The following is a 24,542-nucleotide window of genomic DNA, read 5'->3' on the forward strand; positions in this document are numbered from 1 at the left end:
GGGGCTAAATTTCTTTTACTATATATTGGTTCTCTAGTAATCTTAGGGATAATAAAGGTAAGCTTGTGTCTTATACAGTCTTTCAAGTAGTATATTTGGTCTCATCTTGACCAATCAGTGATGGCATTAATATACATTTGGAATTGCAGTGTTTTGATTCGGCACATAATGTGAGGTGTGCCTAAAAAATAACATTTATTTTCAAATAATGAGTTTTGGGAACATTGTTGATGGCAAGAATTCATTGTCACTTCTTGCAGAATTATGTCCAGTGCTTTTTAAAAAGCTTTCACTCAGGGCGGCGCCTATGGCTCAAAGGAGTAGGGTGCCGGCCCCATATGCCGGAGGTGGCAGGTTCAAACCCAGCCCCAGCCAAAAACTGCAAAAAAAAATGCTTTCACTCATAGGCAGGAATTTTTTTTTTTTTTTTAATGGTTCTTAGGATCATTGTATAGATAAAGCATGTCTCTACTGGCTAATTCCCCACTTATCTGAAAAGGGCAGAAATATGCTTGTAAAAAATATTGTTTTATGGGTGGCGCCCGTGGCTCAAGGAGTAGGGCACCGGTCCCATATGCTGGAGGTGGCGGGTTCAAACCCAGCCCCTGCCAAAAACCACAAAAAAAAAAAATACTGTTTTATGTTAAATACTATAATTTAAATGGTATTCGTTAGTACCTATTTCTTGTTGTATCAATTTTAAGCAGTGTGTCTTAACTTCTTACTATATAAAGTGAGGAAATGGTGCCTCCATGCGATTCTTATCCATTTTCTAACTTCTATTAGATATATAATTACTTTACATTATCAACTTCGTAGTTAATCAGTCTGCTCTGTAACTGATTCATTCATGTTTGGTCAATAGGTTAATTCAGAAACTTATAAACCAATATGTTTATAATATAGTTATGTAAATATTAATTATAAAACCAATTTATTGAATATACACAGAGAAAAATGTCATTTTCCAAGTCTCTTCTGCTCAAGGAAAAATAATTTCATTCCTCCAAGTCAGATGATTAATGTGTTACATTTGCTGTGTTGAAAATCACAAATAGGGTTGTGAATGACCTTAGACCTTTAGTAATTAAGTGAAGTCATACAGTTTGTACCATCTGAGGCAAGAGACAAACTTCAGTACATGTATTAACCACGTTACAGTGGAGCATCTCATCTTTTACAGTGAAAAAACATTGTTCTTAATTATAATAGGCTCGATTTACTATGTGTTGATTTTTATTTTAGTTTTTTATTTTATTTTAGTTTTTTTATTAAGTCCTAAGGTACATTAACCTTAAAACTATATTTGTTTTACTAACCAGATCAAAGTATACTTTCACAGTGCCCAGAATGTGCCCCTGCCCAGTCATTATCTAGTTTTACTGTCTTGACTTTATATTATTAGTTAGTTTTTTGGCCTGTTTTTGAACATTATTTAAATGAAATCATATAGCATGTATTTCTTTGTATATCTGCTTCAGTTACCACAATCGTTTGAGATTCATTCATGTTGTTAAATATATCTGTGGTTTGTTTTTTTATTCATACCATAGGGGCTTTCATTCTCCTGCTAATGAATATTTTGAGTTTTTTTAGTTTGGTTTGTTTTGGTACTCTGAGAAAACTGCAGAGAATATTCCTCTGTGTCTTTTAGTGGACATGTACTGATTTCTTTGGGATATTTACTTAGGAGTGAAATTTCTAGCTTTAATGGATATTGCTGAATGGTTTCGTATAGTGGTGGTCGGTTCCAGTGTTCCTTTTAGCTATGTGTAAGAGCTCTAGTCCTTGCCCATACTTGTGTCAACTGTCTTTTTAAATTTTCACCATTTGGGTTGATGCACAGGGATAATCTAACCAAGGTTTTCATTTGGCAGTTTCCTGGTGGGAAATACAGAATGTATCTTTCCATATATTTATTAGACATTTGGCTATCCTTTTTATGAAGTTCCCATTTGAGTCACTTACTCTTTCTTAAAATTATTTTCCTGTCATTTACTTTGCAATAATTCTTTACGTTCATATGAATCTTGTTGGACTATTTTTCTCAATGTATGCCTTGCGTTTTCTCTCTAAAAGAGAGGTGTTATTTTGTTTGTTTGTTTGTTTGTTTTTTGAGACAGTCATTCTGTTGCCCCAGGCTGAAGAGCAGTGGTGTGATAGCTCACAATAGCCTGAAGCTGAGCTCACGCAATCCTTGCCGCAGCTTCCCAAGTAGCTATAGGCATGTGCCACCACACTTGGCCAGTTTTTCTATTTTTAGTAGGGACATAGTCTCTTCTTGCTCAGGCTGATCTCAAACTCCTGAGCTAAAGCAACCCACTCGCTTCCCAGAGTGGCACCTAGCTGTTTTTTTGGTTTTTGTTTTCCTTTTCTTTTTTTGATGAAGTTTTCTTTTGGTGTCTAATTCATGGTTTATGATTATTGCTACTGAAGAAATTTATGATTTTTGCTATTTAAGGAATCTTTTCTTATCCCAGGTTGTTATTTGTTTTTAAGGCATATGGAGTTTACAGAGAATGCTTCAATACCATGTAACTTTATATGTCTTGTGGTGGAATAAATTGAATGTCCACTGTTATTTCTCTATAAGGAAACACAGAAAAGCACTGACTTTAATACTCTAAGCAGGAAATTTAGCAGAAGAGCTGTAGCATACTGTTTTAGGATGTATGCTTAAAGGATCAGAGCTAAAGTTCATACTGAAATAATTTCTTAGTCTCATTGAAATATAAAACAATAAGGTTAGGGCCAGTGACTCATGCCTGTAATCCTAGCACTCTGGGAGGCATAGGTAGGAGGATTGCTTGAGTTCAAGACCAGCCTGAACAAGACTGAGACTCCATCTCTCCTAAAAATAGAAAAATGAGCCAGGTATTGTGACAGGTACTTGTAGTCACAGCTACTTGGGAGGCAGGTGGATTGCTTGAACCCAGGAGTTGAGGTTGCTGTGTCTAGCCTGGCCAACAGAGTGAGACTTTGTCTTTTTGTTTTGCAGTTTTGGCCGGGGCGGGCTTGAACCCACCACCCCCGGTATATGAGGCTGTTGCACTACTCCTTGAGCCACAGGTGCCGCCCACAGAGTGAGACTTTGAGAGAGAGAGAGAGAAAGAGAAAGAATTGAAATTTTGATAGTATATAGACAATGGATAAATTACTGATAAATATTAGTAATTTAGCTTTTAAAAATCATACTGAGTCATAAATAAATACAAGTTTATAGATTGAAGGGAGGCAAGGAAGGTTGGGGGCGGGTGCATGAAACAGGTTCTATAATGGCCTGTTTGTAATTATGCAGTCTTTGGCTTTTCTGATAGAACCATGAGAGAAGGTTTTGAGCAGAGGAGTGACATGGTCAGAGAGGATTGCTTTGACTGTTCTTTTTTTTTTTTTTTTTTAAATGCTGTAAGTGACAGTAGGGAGATTGGTTGGGAGACTGTTATGAGCAAAGGTTTATTTAAAGAAGTTGTTCATATTATCATAATTCTGCAACCCAAATTCCCGATAGTAAGGGAAGATGGAATGTAATAGTCATTAAAAGTAGTTTGTGAATTATTTGAATGACACTGGAACGTGCCTATAATAATGATAGCCAGAAAAGCTAATATACAAAATTATATGTAATAAGTTCTATAAAATTAGCATACATTTGAAAAAAGAAATCCACGTTTATAATAATTTTTAGTGGCTATTCCTCCTGAGTGATAGTTAGAGGTGGTTTTTATTTTCTTCTTATGCTTGTTTAATTTGTATGTCAGAACATAAAACCTTTTTAAAGGAAAATATTTTTGTTATTAGTCTTAAATTGAAGTATAATATTGTTGAATTACTGAGGGTGTTACATAAGCATAAGGCATGGTTTAGCAGTTGACATTAATTAAAAAAAAATTGTGTTTAACATCACCTGGTTTTGAATCATAGATCTCTATGTATCTCCTTTGTTAAAATGTGATATTATGCCCAAACTCAAGGGTTGTTTAATATATCTGACACTGTGCTCAACATGTATAGGAGATGGTCATTAGAAGTTCTTTTGTTTACCTAGAGATTTCCTGTCCACTAAGAGAGCTGGCATAATAACTGTTTTTAACTTCAGCGATGGCAACAGGTCTTGGTCTAGAGAATTAGCTTATTAATGACCAAAAGGACACATGCTGCCTTCTGGAGAGTGCCTCTGCCTCTTCTTACGAATGGGCGATCATTTTCTTTTACTTCCCGATTATCAGATAAACTAAAGTAGAAAACTTGGCCTAGTAACTATGGCTGACCTTTGCTATCACCAATCCTGGTGGGCCATGCTTAAGACAGCTCTTTAGACTAGGATCAGCTGTAAAAAGTCATTAAGGTTGGTCATATCAGAGAAGCATTTGAGGTAGTAACATGCATTTGTTTAAGAATCAAGGCATCTGACTTTGGGCTGATGTTTTTATTTTTTTAATTGATATAAAATCCAGGTAATAATATATTGCCATTTTAATTACAGCTGTCCTTCATGTAATTATACATGGGTGATTAATTCCAAGCCCTTCTGCCCACCCCCACCCCCAAGTGTACTAGAATCTGTGCATGGTCAAGTCCCACAGTGCCCTGTGGAACCTACATATATGAAAAGTTAGACTTTATATGTGGGTTTCACATCCCAGGAACATTATATTTACAATGCCTGTTCTGTTGAAAAAAATTCTATGTATAAGTGAATCCATGCAGTTCAAACCCAGGTTATTCAAGAATCATGTGTATTTTAAAATATATAATCCAGTGGCTTTTAGTACTGCATAATGTTGTACTCCTGTCACCAGTATCTAATTCTAGAGTGTTTTCTTCACCCCATGTCCATTAAGCAGTCACTCCCAATTCTTTCCTCCCCTTAGACCCTAGCAACCACTCATCATCTTTCTGTCTGTATAGATTGGCCTGTTCTGGTCATTTTACATAAATGAATTTCTGGCCTTTTGTTATTGGCTTCTTCGCTTAGCACAATGTTTTCAGGATTTATCCATGTTACAGCATTAATGAGCACTTCATTCCTTTTTAATGCTAGGTAATACTCCATTATATGGATGTTTTTGCTTTTTGTGGAAATGTGTGGTATTACATAAACATTTGTATACAAGTTTTTTATTGAACATCTATTTTTAATTCTCTTGAGTATATATGCACCTTGGAGGGTAATTGCTGTATCATATGGTAAGGCTGTGTTTAACTTCTTGAGGAATCACCAAATGTACTAATTATTTTTAGACCACAGTTCCTACATCTGTGAAGTATGGAGGTCTACTCATTTAAAACATATTTACTAAACACTTTCTACTGGCCAGGTACTGCACTGGACACAGGAGATCCTTTCATGTAGCTTATTGTTGGATTGGGGATAGGGGAGCAGGAAGTAAAGTCTGATTAATAATATGATAATAAAGCACATGTTTTAGGTGCCATGAGAACTAAGAGGACAGTTGGGTGCAGTGGCACACATCTGTAGTCCCAGCTACTCAGGAGTCTGAGGCAGGAAGAATGCTTGAGCACAAGAGTTGGAGTCCAGCCTAGGCAACTGTCGCTTTAAAAAAAAAAAAAAACCTGAGAAGGGATTTACAACCAGACAACTTCCCTTGTGTGAGTAGCAAGATACAGGGTGAGTGAAGTAATATAATAATAATAGCATCTAAAATATTTATTGCGTGCTTACTATTCGCCAGGCACTATTCTAATCTCACAGCTCTATTTCTGCTGTGTATTTTACAGATTAGTAACCTGAGTTATGGAGAGGTCAAAGAATTTACCCTCAATTCATGGCTAGTGAGTTGTGAAGTCAGTATTCAAATCTGGGCTGTTCCACCTCAGAGCCCCATCATGATATTCTCTTTCTATTTCCTTTCCAAGGGAGGCATTCTTATGCAAGGCCTCTGAGGAAGGAGCAGTGCATTCTGTTTTTGAGGAAATAGAAGAATATAGATGGGACAGGGGTGTCCTGAAAGCGATACAGGACAGGGTAGTGTCTTGTGGTAGGAAAAAAGTTGCATATAAAGCTCTAGAGTTAAATGAGTTCAGATTGTACAAAACTGTCTTCATTTAAAAGACTTTAATGAGCTCCTGTAGTGCCAGCTACTAGGGAGGCTGAGGCAAGAGAATCGCTTAAGCCCAAGAGTTTGAGGTTGCTGTGAGCTGTGATGTCACAGCACTCTACTGAGGCTGACATTAGGGGGACTCTGTCTCAAAAAAAAAAAGAAAGAAAAGAAAAGACTTCAGTGAGGTTGAACTTTGTGCATATTCAATATATAGTTCTTTCTAGCTTTGTCTGTGGTTATTCTTTTTTTCCTACTACTTCATCATTTCCTTATAAAACAGTGGAGTATTTACCACAGAACGAATGAAACTTAAGCTTCTGAAGGTTTCCAGCTTTTGTGGGCTCCTGTGAGTGCTAGAATTTGTTGTGAATTATGTAATGTTATAGGTGGGCAAAGGATACCAGAATACAATCAGTAAGCATTTCTGGTAGATTGCCAAGAACTCTTAGAAGAAGGATCAAAGTTATATAAGCTTCAGATATTACTTGTGTCCCTTCCTTAACATTCCTGTCAACCATAACTGTCTCATTTCACACATTGATTTGGGTGGGGCTCTGAAGGAAGGTGATCAGACCTTTCTTCAGAGGTGCTGTTTTGAGACCTAATATCAGAGTCAGAAGACTCTGAAATAAGCCTAAAGTTGACAATAGTTGATAAGTCATTAAGCTATAATAAAAACTGGATAGAAATTGAATATTCAAAATATAAGAGGCCAAGTATGGTGGCTCACACCTATAATCCTAGCACTCTGGGAGGCCGAGGTAGGAGGATTGCTTGAGCTGGAGAGTTTGAGACTAGCCTGACCAAGAACAAGCTCCCCCCCCGCCCGCCCCCGAGTAAAAATAGAAAAATTGGCCAGGTGTTAAGGCAGGCACCTGTAATCCTAGCTACTCAGGAGGCTAAGACTGGAGGATCACTTGAACCCAGGAGTCTGAGGTTGCTGTGAGCTATGATGACGCCACGATACTCTACCCAGAGGGACAGAGTGAGGCTATCTCAAAATAAATAAGTAAATAAAAATAAAATATAAGAAACATGGAGAATGGGGCGGCGCCTGTGGCTCAGTGAGTAGGACGCTGGCCCCATATGCCGAGGGTGGCGGGTTCAAACCCAGCCCCGGCCAAACTGCAACAAAAAAGCCAGGTGTTGTGGCGGGCGCCTGTAGTCCCAGCTGCTTGGGAGGCTGAGGCAAGAGAATCGCGTAAGCCCAAGAGTTAGAGGTTGCTGTGAGCTGTGTGACGCCACGGCACTCTACCCGAGGGCAGTATAGTGAGACTCTTGTCTCTACAAAAAAAAAATAAAAAAAAAGAAACATGGAGAAAATGTCTACCAAAATAAAACTATAGATACTTGAAAATTATTGTTTTGATTAGGACTATTGTATTTGTTTATCTTCTGTGTGCATTTCAACATATTCAACTTAGGGCAGTTTTTGTAGCCATAGCATAAACAATTTCTGAAATTAAATTTTATAAATATGGAAAATACTCTTGGGTAAAAACTTTCTAATAAACTATTTTTATCCTTGGTTTCAGGCGCCTCATTACAGATTCAAAAGTTAAATTAAAGTATCAGCATTTAATAACAAATAGTTTTGTAGAGGTAAGTGATTTAAGTTTTTCTTCTTTTAATAAAAGGAATTGTGTTTATTAATAGAAATATTTTTTAAAAAAATATAATCTATCAACCTTAAGAAACACCTTTCCCATATTTATGAAGCATACCAAAACACTTTTATCCTCAAAGGAACATAACAAACCAATAAATAATCTCTTTATAAATGTTGAGTTTTTTTGTTTTTTAATGCTTTATTTTTTTATTTTTTGTCGTTTTTGGCCAGGGCTGGGTTTGAACCCGCCACTTCTGGTACATGGGGCCAGTGCCCTACTCCTTTGAGCCACAGGCGCCACCCTGTAAATGTTGAGTTTTGAGAGCAAAATTATTATTATTTTTTTTTTTTTGTAGAGACAGAGTCTCACTTTATGGCCCTCGGTAGAGTGCCATGGCATCACACAGCTCATAGCAACCTCCAACTCCTGGGCTTAAGCGATTTTCTTGCTTCAGCCTCCCGAGTAGCTGGGACTACAGGTGCCTGCCACAACGCCCAGCTATTTTTTGGTTGCAGTTCAGCCGAGGCCGGGTTTGAACCCGCCACCCTCCGTATATGGGGCCGGCGCCTTACCGACTGAGCCACAGGCACCGCCCAGAGAGTAAAATTATTTTTACAGTATTTTTTATTTCTCTTTATCTCTAGCAGAGAATTGCAGATTACTAGTCATGTCATGTTTAATCACGTTTGGGATTCTAACCCTGCTGTTTCTCTGCTTGGCTAGGTTTCAATAATTAGTAAATTTTGTTAATATAGTTTATTGAAACCTGTCTATGCCCATTTGTTCTGTGACTGCTGCTGTGGCAAGGTTAACTGTTATGGCCCACAAAACCATAAATCTTTTTTTTTCTGGCACTTTACAGAGTTTGCCAGCCCCCATGTGACAGCATCAGTACAACTTGGTATTTTAATTCTAGAAAATAATTTTTATTTCTGTTAGAGATTAATCTGGAACACAGCACATTTTAGAATAGTGTATTTTTTTTAAATGGTCAATAGATTTCTGAATTCTGGTGTAGTGTTACTTGAGCGTTGTTTTGTTCCATAACAAAAGTTGTATTTCTGGTCAGGTGCAATGTCCCAGACCTGTTATCCCAGCACTTTGGGAGGCTATGGTGAGAAGATTGCTTGTGGCCAGGAGTTTGAGATCAGCCATAGTGAGACCCTGTCTCTACAAAAATAGGAAAAAACTAGCCAGGCGTAGTGGCATACACTAGTGCTGCCAGCTACTCAGGAGGCTGACGTGGGAGGATTGCCTGAGCCTAGAAGTTTGAAGTTATAGCATGCTATGATCATGCCCCTGCACTCCAGCCTGAGTGACAGAGCAATAAGATTCTCTTTTAAAAAAAAAAGTTATAGGGCAGCGCCTGTGGCTCAAAGGGGTAGGGCGCTGGTCCCATATGCTGGAGGTGGTGGGTTCAAACCCAGCCCCGGCCAAAAACCACAAAAAAAAAAAAAAAAAAAGTTGTATTTCCTTTTGAGGGACTAAATTGCAGTTTGTCTAAGGTTCAGGACCTGTCCTTTCCTCTTGGAAGAGTTTTTTATCATCAAAGGGAGAAATTGCATATAAATCCTTCAGCCTATTAACTATTTTGTATCATCTAAACACTTTCTCCGAGTAAGAGCATATCTGGTTTTCTTGCATAGAAAATAGAAATAGAACCTTAAATAAATTGATGCTTTTTAATGATCACATACTGAATAGTTATTTTAAAGTTTTCTTGTGGGATTTTGAACATAGAACAAGGGACGTTCATATGTTTTATAAATCCAGGTTTTTGAGGGATACATAATTTTAGAAAAACAGTACATCAAAAGCATTGCAATAGAAGAGTACCTCAGGTTTTTATTTTTTTTACTTTTTGGAGACAGAGTTTAACTTTGTCACCCTCAATAGAGTGCCGTGACATCACAGCTCACAGCAACCTCATACTCTTGGACTCAAGTGATTCTCTAGCCTTAACCTCCCGAGTAGCTGGGACTACAGGCGCCCACCACAGTGCCTGGCTATTTTTAGAGACGGAATCTCACTCTGGCTCAGGCTGGTCTTGGAACATGTGAGCTCAGGCAATCCACCCACCTTGGCCTCCCAGAGTGCTAGGTGAGCCACCGTGCCCGCCCCTAAAGTAGGTTTTTGTATGCTTGTGTCATCGTTGCACTTTTGCTGCTTGCACTAGGGAAGCAATATAAATAATTGCTTGAGGTGGGCAGCGCCTGTGGCTCAAGGAGTAGGGCACTGGCCCCATATACCACAGGTGGTGGGTTCAAACCCGGCTAAAAACTGCAAAATAAATAAATGAATAAATAATTGCTTGAGGTACTAGGAAATCTTTCATGATGACTTAATTTGTTAGCATTTTACTATTTTCCAACTTATGTTTCAGTGCAATCGGCTATTAAAATGGTGTCCTGCCCCAGATTGTCATCATGTTGTCAAAGTTCAATATCCTGATGCTAAGCCTGTTCGCTGCAAATGTGGGCGCCAGTTCTGGTAAGTAGACACTTTCCTAAATCCGAATAGCCTTTTGTTTATTCTTAGCAACAAAATAGTAGAAAAAAATATCTCAGGGAGGGAGAAGAACAATGTTAAGATAGTGTATATTTCCTTTAAATGGATGAAAAAGTCATATCTTAAATATTTTTTCTTTTTTTGATGTTCTAACTAATGGGGAAAAAATGCTGCTATAATCACATCTTCCTGTATGTCCCACTGTAACTTACATGGGAGCAAACTTGTAGATCGTAGATCTGGGATTATAAATTTTCCTGTAGTCTGTCAAGTTTCAATCTTTTGGAAAGGTAATATGTAAAATTTTGTTGATTGGATGTGATTTTTAACTAAGAATTTTCTTTGACTCTTCTGGGCTGAGCTTTCTTCATAACTTGGGCTTTTGGAGTTTTATAGCATACTCTTCAGCCTCTGAATTGTAGATTTGACTTACCGGGAAATTTCTAGTGCCACACATTAGGGGGTGTCTCAGTCAATTCAGACTGCTCTAACAGGCTTTCTCATTTTTTAGAAAGGCTGAGAATTTTCTAAATTTTTAAGTTCTAATTCCCTTTTTATAACAGTTTGTCTTTAAATCATTTCATTTGCATTTTTATGTAAATACTCAGGAGATGCCAAGCTTTGTCTAGAGCACTTTACTTAGAAATTTCCTTAGTCATAATTTCATTGTTCACATATTCTATCATCCAAGAATCAATAGGACACAACACAGTTCAGCCCACTTCTTTTCCAGTTTATAGCAATGATAGCTTTTCCTTCAGTTTTCAATAGCATGTTCCTCTTTTACAGCTGAGACTTTAGCATAATGGACTTTACCATCCATATTTCTACCAACATTCTGTTCATAAACGCTTAGGTTTCTCTGAGATGATTGAGGCTTTCTCTACTTCTCTCTTCTGAACCTTCCCCATAGTCACCCATAAGTTCATGATGATCTGTCATGATGATGGCTTTTTTTAGCATGCACCTCCAAACCCTTTCAGACTTTATCCCTTAACTGGTTCTAAATTAGCATTCACATTTTAGCTTTTATTACAAAAGCACACTTACTTTTTACTACCAGGTTTCTGCCTTTATTCCATTTATGCTGTTATAACAAAATAACATAAGCTGGATGGCTTATAAACAACAGAAATTTATTTCTCACAGTTCTGAAAGCTTTGAAGTCCCAAGATCAAGGCAACTAGCAGGTCTGTTGTCAGGCCTTTTTTCTGATTCATATATGGCCCTGTAGCTATGTCCTCACTTGGTGGAAGGGCAAGACCTCCTTTATAAGAGCACTCTGCCTTGGTGACTGAAATCACTTCCCCGAATCCTCACCTACAATACCATCACATTGTTGATTAGGTTTTAACATTTTGGGGGACACATACCTTCAGGCCATGCTAGAATTTAAGATAAGCTGCTTTTTCTTTGAGTATATTTAGAATTGAAGAAGCCAGTCAAAGCCAAGGGGCTCTAGAGCTAACAGATATTTTATTGATATTTTATATCTTTCTTTCTCCAAACATCTATAGCAGTGGTTTTCAACCTATGGATCGCGATCCAGAGAAACTGTATTAAAGGGCCATGGCATTAGGAAGGTTGAGAACCACTGATCTATAGAATTAGACTTAAACATCATTACTAATAAATATTTCCAAAAAGAGCAGGTAAACTTAGAGATTGAATATATGTATTTTAATACAGGCTGTTTTGGTAAAGAGTAAGTACATTATAGTTTCAGAGTTTGCCCTGTAAAGAGAAGGTAGATTCTGATTTCATACCTACTTTCAAATGAATTTTTAGTGTGAAACATTTCAAATATAAAGTTTAGAGAATAACAACAATGAATACTTATTGAGCCGCAACCCAGCTTACTCAAAATAAGTATTTTGTTTTTGTTAAGAAATAAAATACAAGGGAGGGGGATGGGGCCTTGGTGTGTGTCACACTTTATGGGGGCAGCAAGACATGATTGCAAGAGGGACTTTACCTAAAAATTGCAGTCAGTGTAACCTGGCTTATTGTACCCTCAATGAATCCCCAACAATAAAAAAAAGAATAAATAAAGAAATAAAATACAGCACATAAATTTTAAGCTCCTTGGTTCCTTGCTTCATCCCACTCTCCATATCACCAGGATAATAGATAACCATTATCAGGACTTAATTTAGATCATTTAGTTGTTCTTCTCTTTAGCAAAGGATTTTTTGATTTTCTAAATTACTTGATTAGCTAATAAACCATTTATAGTTATATTTTTCCTAAGTATTCATGTTTATTCCTTTTTATTGTTTCAGGTTATAATTAGGTTATAATGTTTGCATTGGTTAAAGGTAGAGATCCTCTTATAGTTGTGTCCTGTCCCATCATGTTTATTCTTAATATATACCCTTTTTATATGCATATACCATGAGCCTAGAAAACCAGGAATGAATTATGATTAGTATAGTCTTTTTTTTTTTTTTTTTTTTTTTTTGAGACAGAGCCTCACTATGTTGCCCTTGGTAGAGTGCCGTGGCATCACAGCTCATTGCAACTGCAAATTCTTGGGCTTAAGTGATTCTCTTGCCTCAGCCTCCCAAGTAGTTGGGACTACAGGCACCCGCCACAATGCCCGGGTATTTTCTGTTGCAGTTGTCGTCGTTTAGCTGGTCCAGGCCAGGTTCAAACCTGCCAGCCTCAGTGTATGTGGCTGGCACCATAACCACTGTGCTACAGGCACCGAGCCTATTATATAGTCTTTTGTTTTATATACCTTGCTCAGTTCAATTTCTCTCTATAGGGCTGAGGTTCATTTAAATTATGTAAAGATATGACCTTTTTCTTCTATATATCGTTTATTGTGTATTAGTACTAAATTGTATAATTAACTGTAAAGTCAGACTTCTCTTCATTGGAGGTGTTAAAATTGTGCAGTAATGAACAATTGGTTGAAAGTTCTGAATACAATCTGAAACATGAAACACTCTTGTAGCAATTATGAAATTGTCATAAAAGCATGTCTTCATGCTTATGGTAAGTCTTGATTTCAGAAACATTTAGTACCTACTACATAGTAATTCTTATACTAAATTCTGGATAATTATCAAATAAGACGTGGTTCCTGCCCCTGTTATTTGCCAGTCACTAGAAACTGGTGACAATACTATGAAACTATAAAGCATAAAATGGTTGCTTGTTTATTTATCTACAGTAGGTAAGACTTAATTCTTTGTGTCATTTAACAGCTTTAACTGCGGAGAAAATTGGCATGATCCTGTTAAATGTAAGGTGAGTATGTCTGGCATTTCTTTTTTTTTTTTTTTAGTTTTTGGCTAGGGCTGGGTTTGAACCCACCACCTCCGGCATATGGGGCCAGGGCCCTACTCCTTTGAGCCACAGGCACCACACCTGGCATTTCTATTTTTAAATAATGTGATGGAACACTTCTAACATGACTGAAAATCATAGCTGATTTTGTTCTCTATCCAGAGTAGGTAGAAGATTTTTCATTTCCATTTTCATTTTCATGGGATCACTGCAGATATTCGGAGGTTATTCCTTAGGATAAGTGAAGTCAGCTCCTGTTTATTATTAGTTAACAATGGTTAAGGCATCTCTCCAACAAGCTTTATAGGTAGGGGAATAACACACCTTTTAGCTGGACTTCTATTCAGTCTTTCAGGGTTCCTCACTCAGTTTCAGCCAGAGGAAATCCTCCTTTGGTTGATTTTATATATACTTAATATTATAGCTGCAGGATTTCCTTGGTTCAAGAGGAAGCAAGCCTAGTGATAATCTTTATTTCTTTTTTTCTTTTTTTGGAGACAGTCTCACTCTGTTGCCCTGGGTAGAGTTCTGCTGTGGCATAGCTCACAGCAACCTCAAACTCTCGGGCTTACAGTGATTTCTTTTGTTTCAGCCTCCTAGTAGCTGGGACTACAGGTGCCTGCTACAACACCGGCTGTTTTTTGGTTTCAGTTGTCATTGTTTAGCAGGACCAGGCTGGGCTCGAACCCACCAGCCTTGGTGTATGTGGCCAGCGCCCTTACCCACTGAGCTCCAGGTGCTGCCTCTAGTGATAATCTTGTTCACTGGTTTTTTTTTTTTTGTTTGTTTGTTTTCTTTTTTTTTGTAGAGACAGAGTCTCACTTTATGGCCCTCGGTAGAGTGCCGTGGCCTCACACAGCTCACAGCAACCTCCAACTCCTGGGCTTAGGCAATTCTCCTGCCTCAGCCTCCCGAGTAGCTGGGACTACAGGCGCCCACCACAACGCCCGGCTATTTTTTGGTTGCAGTTTGGCCGGGGCCGGGTTTGAACCCGCCACCCTCGGTATATGGGGCCGGCGCCCTGCTCACTGAGCCACAGGCGCCGCCCTGTTCATTGGTTTTTTTACATTGAAGTTTGTAGTTAAATATGGAAGTAATTTGTTGTTTTAAAAAGTGTTTTGTTATGTACTAAACGTTGTTGTTTTCAAACAGTGGTTAAAGAAGTGGATTAAAAAGTGTGACGATGACAGTGAAACTTCCAATTGGATTGCAGCCAACACAAAGGTTGGTGTTTTTCCTTAGTAACTCTTAGTAATGAAACTGGTAAGGATAAGTGCATTAGCAAAAGCAGTAAGTTTACCTAGTTAGAGGCCTTGTTTCGCTTTCTTCTCCATTTTCCCACCAGAATTTTAGTATTTGAGTTTATGTTAGCATATTGATTACAGTACTGTAGTATGCTCTGCTTTAGGTTTCTTCTGTTGGAAGAACCTTAGCTTCCTGTAGATGTAAAAGCTGGTATAATTGCTCAAGTCAGGGGGATTGTGGCTGGCTGCTTTTTAGTATACAAATACATTACAGAGTTTACTCTATCTAGGTTTGGTTGCCTTAAACTCCCAGAGTTTTACTTTTTAGGAGTCATTGTTTAAAGGCAGAATTCTAGCAGAATTAACAGAATAATTGTTAAGTTTTTATTACATAAGTGAATGGTACTTAACAAAAGTTTCTTTAACTCTACTTCATGTTAAACCCCTAAAAATGGTTTAAGAGACTTGACTGGGATATTTAGGGTATAGTTTGTTTTGGGATTTTTATTTTTTTCATTTTAAATTACACTAAATACATTGCTCATGATACTTGTCTCTTTGTGACTGTGACCCACTTCCTAAACCCTAGACAAATCTTTTACAAATGCACATAACCTTGAGCACCCTTCTTTGCTGAGTGATAAGCACACATTTGAATTCCAACTGTGTACCTAGCCAGTCTCTTAATAGAAAATTGTATAATTGTCAATCCTGTAAGTGACTTTGGTAATAAATGATAAGATGATTCATGGACAGTTCCTTTTTAGGTTTCACATGCAAAGATAATACTATAAAGAATGCTGAGTTGTTCAACCAATAGTTATAGTTTTACTGTGCTCCCTCATTCATAGGACATCATGCTTAAATGATATAGGCGAAATACAATTTTTTAGGTATAGATCTTATATACTTATATTTAAAGCTTAAGTATAAATTTCTATCTCCCAGAAAGTATTAGCAATGAAACAGTGAATCTTTTTCACATAAAACAGATGCCCAAATCCTTAAGGAATACATGGTAGAAATAAATATTTTTGTGCTCTCTCAAACCATCATAATATGCAGCACTCGTCACTCAAGAAAACCTTCATAAATATACTGTAATATCAGAAAGTGGTTACTACTTTTGCTATATTTTTAAAAATTCCTAGTCAGGCATTTCTTTTTGAAAATTGAAGTTTTTCTCACCAGAACTGTTCTTTTAAGGACCAGGATCCTTTAATGTCCTAAAAAAAATAAGTATTTAGAGTAGAGCAATTATATTTTCACTAAGTAGTTTGATTCTTTCTACATCTGGAGACTTTCCAAATACTTTAAGCCCCAAGGATGATTAAAATAGAGAACACAGGCTTGGATGTGTTTGGCTTTGTTTAGATGATACATTACCAAGTAAAAATGGAAATTTATAGTAACAAATTTAGTTGCTTGATAGTTTTGAGATAAAACTGAAGAGTTTTCCTCTAAAGAGGTTTTAGAAACTTTATTAGCTTCTTAAATTTACATTTTGTCGAACATTTTGAAGGCTTACTACTATTTGGTTAATTATAACCAGGAAATATAGAAAGAAACATTTATGTGCCTGTTCGGGAAAATGTAAAATTTCTTCTGTGGGTAATTTCTTAAAAAACTTTGATTTCAAATATATGCTAAAAAATTGCCATGTTGTCCTGTTTGAAATTACTATAGTTTATGGGCAATGCAATCATCTTCACAAAGAAAGCCAAATTATGCAAATAATAATATAGGTGATGTTCCCTCCTTGTGAGGAGTACAGACATCAAACACAATTACAGCGAATATAGTAAAAATAGAAGACTTATATCTTATTTGTAGTTTAATAAAAAAGGGTTAAGCAAAAACCAGAAGGCCTATAGGGCAGTAATTTGGGCTTGTCTAGCAACCAAGAAAATGAAATGGACTTGGAAAAAACAGTCTAACATGATATTTATAGCATTCTTTATCTAATGTAAATAAAGAATTTTAAATGTGGATATTTGGAAGGTGAAAGTTGGGAGATTTAATAACCACAAAATGAATGTACCAATCAAAGCCCAGTTTCTTACTTGCCTGACTTTTGAGACCAGATTGCTTCACTTTGGATCCTTACTCTACCATTTACTACCTGTGTGTACTTGGACTAGTTTCTTTACTATTTTTCTCTCCTTTAGTTTATTCATCTGACAAGTAGGAATTGGAATAGCATCACTGTAAAAATTATGAGTTGATACATATAAAACACTAAGAACAGTGCATAAGATATAGGGAGTACTCAATATATTTCTAGATGACACTAAAGAGTATGTTTATATGAACAAAAAACTCCCATAAAACTATTATAACTGTGTATGTGATTAAAAGTACTAAAAGTGTTTTTGCCCCTCAACCCCACTTTTAAAAAATTCTAGCTGGGCACTGTAGCGCACACCTATTGTTCCAACTGTTGGGAGACTGAAGTGGGAGAATCATTTGAGTCCAGGAGCTCAAGGCTGTGCTGCCCTATATTGGCATGTGAATAGCCACTGCATTCTAGCCTGGGCAATATAATAAGACTTAACACTAAACTTAAAAAAATTCTCAAGAGGCGGCACCTGTGGCTCAAAGGAGTAGGGTGCCAGCCCTGTATGCCAGAGGTGGCGGGTTCAAACTCAGCCCTGGCCAAAAACTGCAAAAAAAAAAATCTCAAATTGTTGTATCTTTAAAAAGTTATATTAATGATATCAGCTCTTTCTCCCTGCCCTTCTTGAGACAGGATCTCTTTCTTAAACCCAGGCTGGAGTACAGTGGTGCCATCAAAGCTCACTGTAGCCTCAAACTCATAGGCTTAAAGAATCCTCCACCTCAGCCTTCTGAGTAGCTAGGGCTATAGGTGTGTGTGCCACCACATCCAGCTAAGTTTATTTTTTTTGTAGAGACTATATTGCTCACGCTGATCTCAAGCAACCCTCTTATCTCGGCCTCACAAAATTCAAGGTTTACAGACATGAGCCTCCTATTAAGTGTTTGACACTGTTCTAAGTGCTTTACATGTATTAACCACACTAAATATAGTATTTAAAAATAAACTGAATTTGAAATTGGCTTCTCCTCAATGATAGTAATACAGCCTAGTGTAGCATTGACACCAACTTTATAGTTTCTCTTCATAGGAGTGTCCCAAATGCCATGTCACAATTGAGAAGGATGGCGGTTGTAATCACATGGTCTGTCGTAACCAGAACTGTAAAGCAGAGTTTTGCTGGGTGTGTCTTGGCCCTTGGGAACCACATGGATCTGCCTGGTAGGTGGGAAAATGAAGGGAGAAGAATATGTTCACATAGTACGTGATTAATGCCACAAATTTTGAATAAAATTTCTACCTTATGGGGATTACCATCTAACTTGGGAGCTGAATAAATAAATATGTGGTGTTCAGTGTTATAAGAGAAGTATATGCAAGATATCCACAAAGAGAGATTAGTTAGGCATAGTTGACAGAGGAGGTAACAATTGAGATGAACTTTAAGAAAGAGCAAGAGTTCATTATTTAAAAAAAAAAAAAGTAGTAGTAGGAAATGGAAAATAGTTGTGGCATGAAGAAAGTAGAGTAATATGAAAAAGTACATGACTTTTTCAGAGAAGAGTTGGATTTTTAAATGTGTCTCTTTAGGCAGAAGTTAAAAATTAAGAGGCCATTGGCAAAACCTTAACTGTAAAATGTGTTTTATTTATTCCACACATCGTTAGACAGAAAGTCCCAAACTTTAAAAATTGGAAATTGCCCAAAAAAATCCCTATGTTTAGCTTCTCTTCAAAACTTAGGAACAGGCTTACATGTCTGTTCAGCGGCAATTCCTTATAATTGAGTAACAGTCCTTTATGGGGCCTTTACTTTCTACTTTGGTATGTTTTCCCAAGACTGAAGCTTAATATCATTTGCAGGTAATCACACGGCACCGTTGTTTTTTATTAGATGGTGATTAGATGTTTTTTATTAGATGGTCCATGCATATTTCTTATTAGTTTGGAAAAAATGCAAATTAGACTGAGGATGCTGCAAGTTTTGAGAAAAATGGTAGCTGTGGCGTTTCCTGATAAAAGCAAACATTTCTGAATGTTATAATATGCAGATAGGACTAACGATAGGACTTAATTTTTTTTTTTTTTTTTTTTTTTTTGTAGAGAGAGAGTCTCACTTTATGGCCCTCTGTAGAGTGCCGTGGCCTCACACAGCTCACAGCAACCTCCAACTCCTGGGCTTAAGCGATTCTTGCCTCAGCCTCCCCAGCAGCTGGGACTACAGGCACCCGCCACAACGCCCGGCTATTTTTTGGTTGCAGTTTGGCCAGGGCCGGGTTTGAACCCGCCACCCTCGGTATATGGGGCTGACGCCTTACCGACTGAGCCACAGGCGCCGCCCGATAGGACTTCATTAATTTGTGTTACATGCCTGTCCTGTATTGGCATTTGAGTTTGTGGCCCCTAGTTAGTTGTGTGGAATACGAAAGTAGAATAGGGCCTAAAGCAGTTTGTCTGTTATTACAAAGATTTTAACTGGGAATGACCCAAGTATAATATAGATGACTCAGGTATAATTTAGATGACAAGGTTCTATATTACCTGCTTTACACACATCTCATTCTGGCTGCTTATAGAGAGTTTATGGGAGGGAAGAGGATCTGAGCTATAATGGCAAGTCTTCCCTTTTAGTTTTTTTAAACTTCCATTAGTTGTTTAATTAGAGTAATAGTAAGAGGGGTTACTTCTCTGAAATTCTGAGCCAGGTAAAAACTGATTGATTAAGTGGAAGTAAAGAAATGGTGCCATAGTGAGATCCAAGGAAGGGTATTTGTGGTTTAGCCAGATATGTCTTCTAGATTTTAAGAAAGCAAACTGAAGGGTTAGTGGTTTCCCAGAAATTAAATTCACCCTATACTTTTTAAACATACATATGTTTGTGTAATGACTGTTACAGCTCAGATTTTAAATGAGCTGTATTTAAACCTAAACAGGGTATAAAACAAATGTTGGATATGGAATAATGATGAATAGCTTGGACCGGGGGTGTCAGAAGTGTTTGTTGCCTTTGTCCCACCTTTACAAATGCTGACATTGCAAGTAAAGCATGCTGTGCTTTCCTGTTTACTTCCAAAAATGCCTCAGAATTCTCAAAATAGCATTCTAAGTAGCATATTATCAGTCATCTGAGTTAGAAGTATAGATGAATCCTAAATATTTCCTTCCTGGTCTTAAAATCCTTAATAATGTTGCTAGGGTAAAGCCCAGAACGAGATGAGGCTTCTAAATATGTTAAAAAAGTATATCAGAAGGAAAGTTTTTAAAGATATATCAGATAGGAAGAAGAGAGGTTAATAGTTGACAAGTAAAGGTTAAGGGAAAGAAAAATCTTTGTATTAGTCTGAATAGAATATTATTGCCAAGAGAGAGTTGTAATCCCAGCTGAGGGGAATTTAATAATAAATCTCTGACCCAAGCAAATTGTTATCTGGGTTACTTAAAAATGAGATTGGTGGGTCACTTTTGGTTATTTCTGAATAATTACAGAAAATAGAGAAGTATCAAAGACTAAAAGCATGATATGTAATCCTAGACTTCCAAAATTTGTGATTGATTCCGCAAACTGTATATGAACCTTGTAACTTAATTTTTCTATTATGTGAAATCCCAGAATCATATGGTATCACTAGAATGATAGATTGGAGGATGTTTTCTAGATTTCAGCAAGGTATTTCGGTGTAGACTGAGAAGGTTGTAGTCTAGGCAATGAATATAGGCATGGATATTTGGCATTAATTGACCATTTTTTGGAGTACAGATAATGGGACTTGTATCTCCCTTATAGAATGCTTTAAGACTTTGCTGAAAGGTGTGGTGGTCTCATCTTTTTTTTTTTTTTCCCCCAAACGTATTAAGTGTATACTGCTTTCTTGGTCAGTTTTATTGATAACTTGCTCGATTAATTGTTTAATAATCTTTTCTATTTTTTCTTTTTTGAGAAAATCTGACTTTGTCACCCTTGGTAGAGTGTCATGATGTCATAGCTCACAGAAACCTCAAACTTTTGGGCTCAAGCAATTCTCTTGCCTCAGCCTCCCTAGTAGCTGGGACTATAGGCACCTTCCATAACTCCCGGCTATTTTTAGTGTTAGACTCCCCCACCCCCAAGAGGCAGTGTCTTGCTGTGGCTCAGGCTGGTCTCGAACCTGTGAGCTCAGTCAATCCACCTGCCTCGGCCTCCCAGAGTGCTGGGATTACAGGCTTGAGCCACCACACCCGGCCTTTGTTTAAGAATCTTTTTTTTTTTTTTGTAGAGACAGAGTCTCACTTTATGGCCCTCGGTAGAGTGCCGTGGCATCACACAGCTCACAGCGACCTCCAACTCCTGGGCCTAAGCGATTCTCTTGCCTCAGCCTCCCGAGTAACTGGGACTACAGGCGCCCACCACAACGCCCGGCTATTTTTTGGTTGCAGTTCAGCCAGGGCTGGGTTTGAACCCGCCACCCTTGGTATCTGGGGCCGGCGCCTTACCGACTGAGCCACAGGCGCCACCCTGTTTAAGAATCTTAAACATTAGCCGGGCGTTGTGGCGGGCGCCTGTAGTCCCAGCTGCTCGGGAGGCTGAGGCAAGAGAATCGCGTAAGCCCATGAGTTAGAGGTTGCTGTGAGCCGTGTGACGCCACGGCACTCTACCCAAGGGCGGTACAGTGAGACTCTGTCTCTACAAAAAAAAAAGAATCTTAAACATATGTTTGGTTTAATATCAAAAAGAGATATTCAATATCTCTTTAAATGTTAAATCCTGAAGAACTTGACAGCCTGGAACAGTAGCTCCAATCTAATAGGATTTAAATTAAACTCAAAATTCTTCTTTAGTTCTAAAATGATTGCTATTAAAAGATTCTGAAGACATAACAGCATGTGAGTGGTATACCTATTGGGTAAGAGCCTGAGCCTTAGTTGGCAGATAGCAAAAATTTAATTCCCAGCTCAGAAATTCTCTAGTTATATGACCTTAAGTATGTTACTTTTTCTCTATAAATCTTATTCTTCATCTGCTCAATTAGGATAATACATGTTTCAGAAGTGTTTGAAGGGATTAAATATGTTGCACATTTAAAGTCCTTAGCACGTGCTGGGATATAATAAGCGCTCCATAAATAAGCTGTTCTCATAATGTAAGTACCCATGAAAGAGACACGGTAAGCAAGACAAGGGAAGTCCCAGTCTTATTCATCTCCACTCTGAGCTGACTGAGCATGTCTCTGGGCATGTCCTCCCCTTTCTCCCATTTTGTATATTGTTCAGTTTTCATTGACTCTTAATAAACTATAATTGCCCAGTAGAGGGATTACAGGATTGAATGGCAGATCTATTTTTAGATCTCTACGTGTTCTCCATATCTCTTTCCAAAAGGAATGTATTAATTTACATTCCCACCAGCAGTGCAAAAGTGTTCCCTTTTCTCCACATCCGCACCAACATCTCTGGTCTTGGGATTTAAAAAATAAATAAATAAATAAACTATAATTGCATGTAAAGCACATAGCACAGTGTCTGTTATGTGATAGGCCATCAACTATTGGCTCTCTTTGATTTATAAAAGTGGATAAGAAGGCTTCTAACTCTGGAAAATTGGGAATATTTGGCCTAAATAACAGATAACCTCAGAAATAAGATGATCTCTTTCTTAAAAATTTGAGTTAGAAATTCAGGCTGCAATCAGTGAAAGTTCTAGAATGATCAAGTTTTCTAATAATTATCATAAATGAGCTGTTTTGGAGTAGGACTGCCTCAGGAGGGAAGGAATTTCCTATTACAAAGTAGAGAACTGATCCACTATTAGTAGGATTCAAATACTATGTATAGGAACTTTCCATTCCTTTCAGCCTGCTAGTTCTATCATTACAACAGTAGTACCCTAGATTTTAGTTTACCTGTTACAAAAGAGAACGTTGGCTTTTTTGCAATTTCTGAATCTAGGTTAACGTTTGGTTCTCTTTTCATTAGTTTGTTTCTTTATGCAATCCTCTTAATTTATTTTAAGGTACAACTGTAACCGTTATAATGAGGATGACGCAAAGGCAGCAAGAGATGCACAGGAGGTGAGTATGTTTATTGGAGGGTAACAGTCGAATAGGAATATACATTGTATGTTCAATACGGAGTAATTCCTTAGGGAGTAATTCAGCAGAGGTTTTTAATTTGGAAAGATTTGTGAAAAGATATTCCAGTAGATATTAGGTTTCTGGGTATCTAAATTTGTTTCTTTTTTAAATTGAGACAGAGTCTCACTTTGTCCCCCTGGGTAGAGTGCTATGGCAACCTCAAACTCTCAGGCTCAAGCAATTCTCTTGCCTCAGCCTCCCTGGTAGCTGGGACTACAGGCACCTGCCACAATACCCAGCTATTTTTTCTGTTGGTTAGCAGGCTCGAACCCAGCAGCCCTGGAGCATGTGGCTGGCACCCTAACCATTGAGCACAGGCACACAACGAAGTTTGCTTCTTTTCTTTTTTTTTTTTTTTTTTGTAGAGACAGAGTCTCACTTTATGGCCCTCGGTAGAGTGCCATGGCATCACACAGCTCACAGCAACCTCCAGCTCCCGGGCTTAAGCGATTCTCTTGCCTCAGCCTCCCGAGTAGCTGGGACTACAGGCGCCCGCCACAATGCCCAGCTATTTTTTGGTTGCAGTTCAGCCGGGGCCGGGTTTGAACCCGCCACCCTCGGTATATGGGGCCTGCGCCTTATCAACTGAGCCAGAGGCACCACCCGAAGTTTGCTTCTTTTAAGAAATGTAATTGTATAGTTGAATTTCAGGTTTTGGTAGAGCCTTGGTGTCAAGATCCACTCATCTCCAATCGAGGACAGCATAGAACAGCATTTATTAAATAGCCCTGGTGGTATTTATAGGCAATATCTCACTTATTTCTGTCTATATCTATCTATCTAATCTATTATTTTACCTCATTGTTCATCCACAAGTTTTAATGATTGTAGGTGAGCTGAGCTGATTTGCAATGATTGTTTTAAGAATTGAGAAATTTCCTATTACTAGATAGAAAAATGCCTCACTATTATATGAGGGATCCAAACACTAAATGTGGATTAGATTTTACACTTTCAGTTCCTTTCATTCTGGTAATTCTGCCGTAATTGTAGAATCCTAGAATTTAATAGTTCTTAATATCCATTCCATATAGAAATTCCTTAATTGTCCCAACTGTATTCTTTCTAAATGATTTTCTTAGGTTGCATCCAAAACATGATTTATGTCTGTTTCTTACTGCTTCACTTCTTAACGTTTCTTTAAAGTTTATTTCTGATAAAAAATACCATGAATAGAAAAGAAAATATACAGAGGGTACCAAAAAAATGTACATACATTTTAAACAGAGAAAAAAGCTAGTAAATTGTAACACATACATATTGATGGCATTTGTTACCTTGTAAGTTTCCTTGTATATTGTATCTTGTATCTTAGTTGCAGAAGTCAAAGTGACTTTAGTATTGACAGTTTTACTACCATTTTTCCTTTCTTAAAATGTATACATATTCGGTACCCTTTGTATATATAACCTAGTCTGTTGTATTATTAGAAGTGAAACTTCTGTGTCTCACTTTTTTAAAAGCCTGGAAAATTATAATTTTGTGATTATAAATGATGAGTATTTTACAGATTTTTATAATATTTGGGTCCTTTTAAGGAGGAAAAAATTCCCACAAGTTCTGATATTGGGTTTAGTTACATGTATTTTAATATTATTGAAATGTGCAAACATAAAACCAGCTGTAAAGTCTTATATGCTCTTATATAAATATACAGCCAAA

At 37.5% G+C, this 24,542-nt stretch overlaps 1 protein-coding gene across 1 annotated transcript in view; it reads left to right on the forward strand.

Moving 5' to 3' along the window:
* Positions 1 to 24,542, forward strand: part of ARIH1 (ariadne RBR E3 ubiquitin protein ligase 1) — a 134,991-nt gene that overhangs the window by 96,157 nt on the left and 14,292 nt on the right. The window contains exons 6-11 of the mRNA XM_053595925.1: positions 7,598 to 7,664; positions 10,056 to 10,162; positions 13,393 to 13,435; positions 14,627 to 14,698; positions 17,865 to 17,995; positions 22,760 to 22,817. Of these exons, the coding sequence (XP_053451900.1) occupies positions 7,598 to 7,664; positions 10,056 to 10,162; positions 13,393 to 13,435; positions 14,627 to 14,698; positions 17,865 to 17,995; positions 22,760 to 22,817 (478 nt within the window). The remainder of the gene's footprint in view (positions 1 to 7,597; positions 7,665 to 10,055; positions 10,163 to 13,392; positions 13,436 to 14,626; positions 14,699 to 17,864; positions 17,996 to 22,759; positions 22,818 to 24,542) is intronic.

This window comes from Nycticebus coucang, chromosome 6 (assembly GCF_027406575.1).
Source record: "Nycticebus coucang isolate mNycCou1 chromosome 6, mNycCou1.pri, whole genome shotgun sequence".
Lineage (NCBI taxonomy): Eukaryota > Metazoa > Chordata > Mammalia > Primates > Lorisidae > Nycticebus > Nycticebus coucang.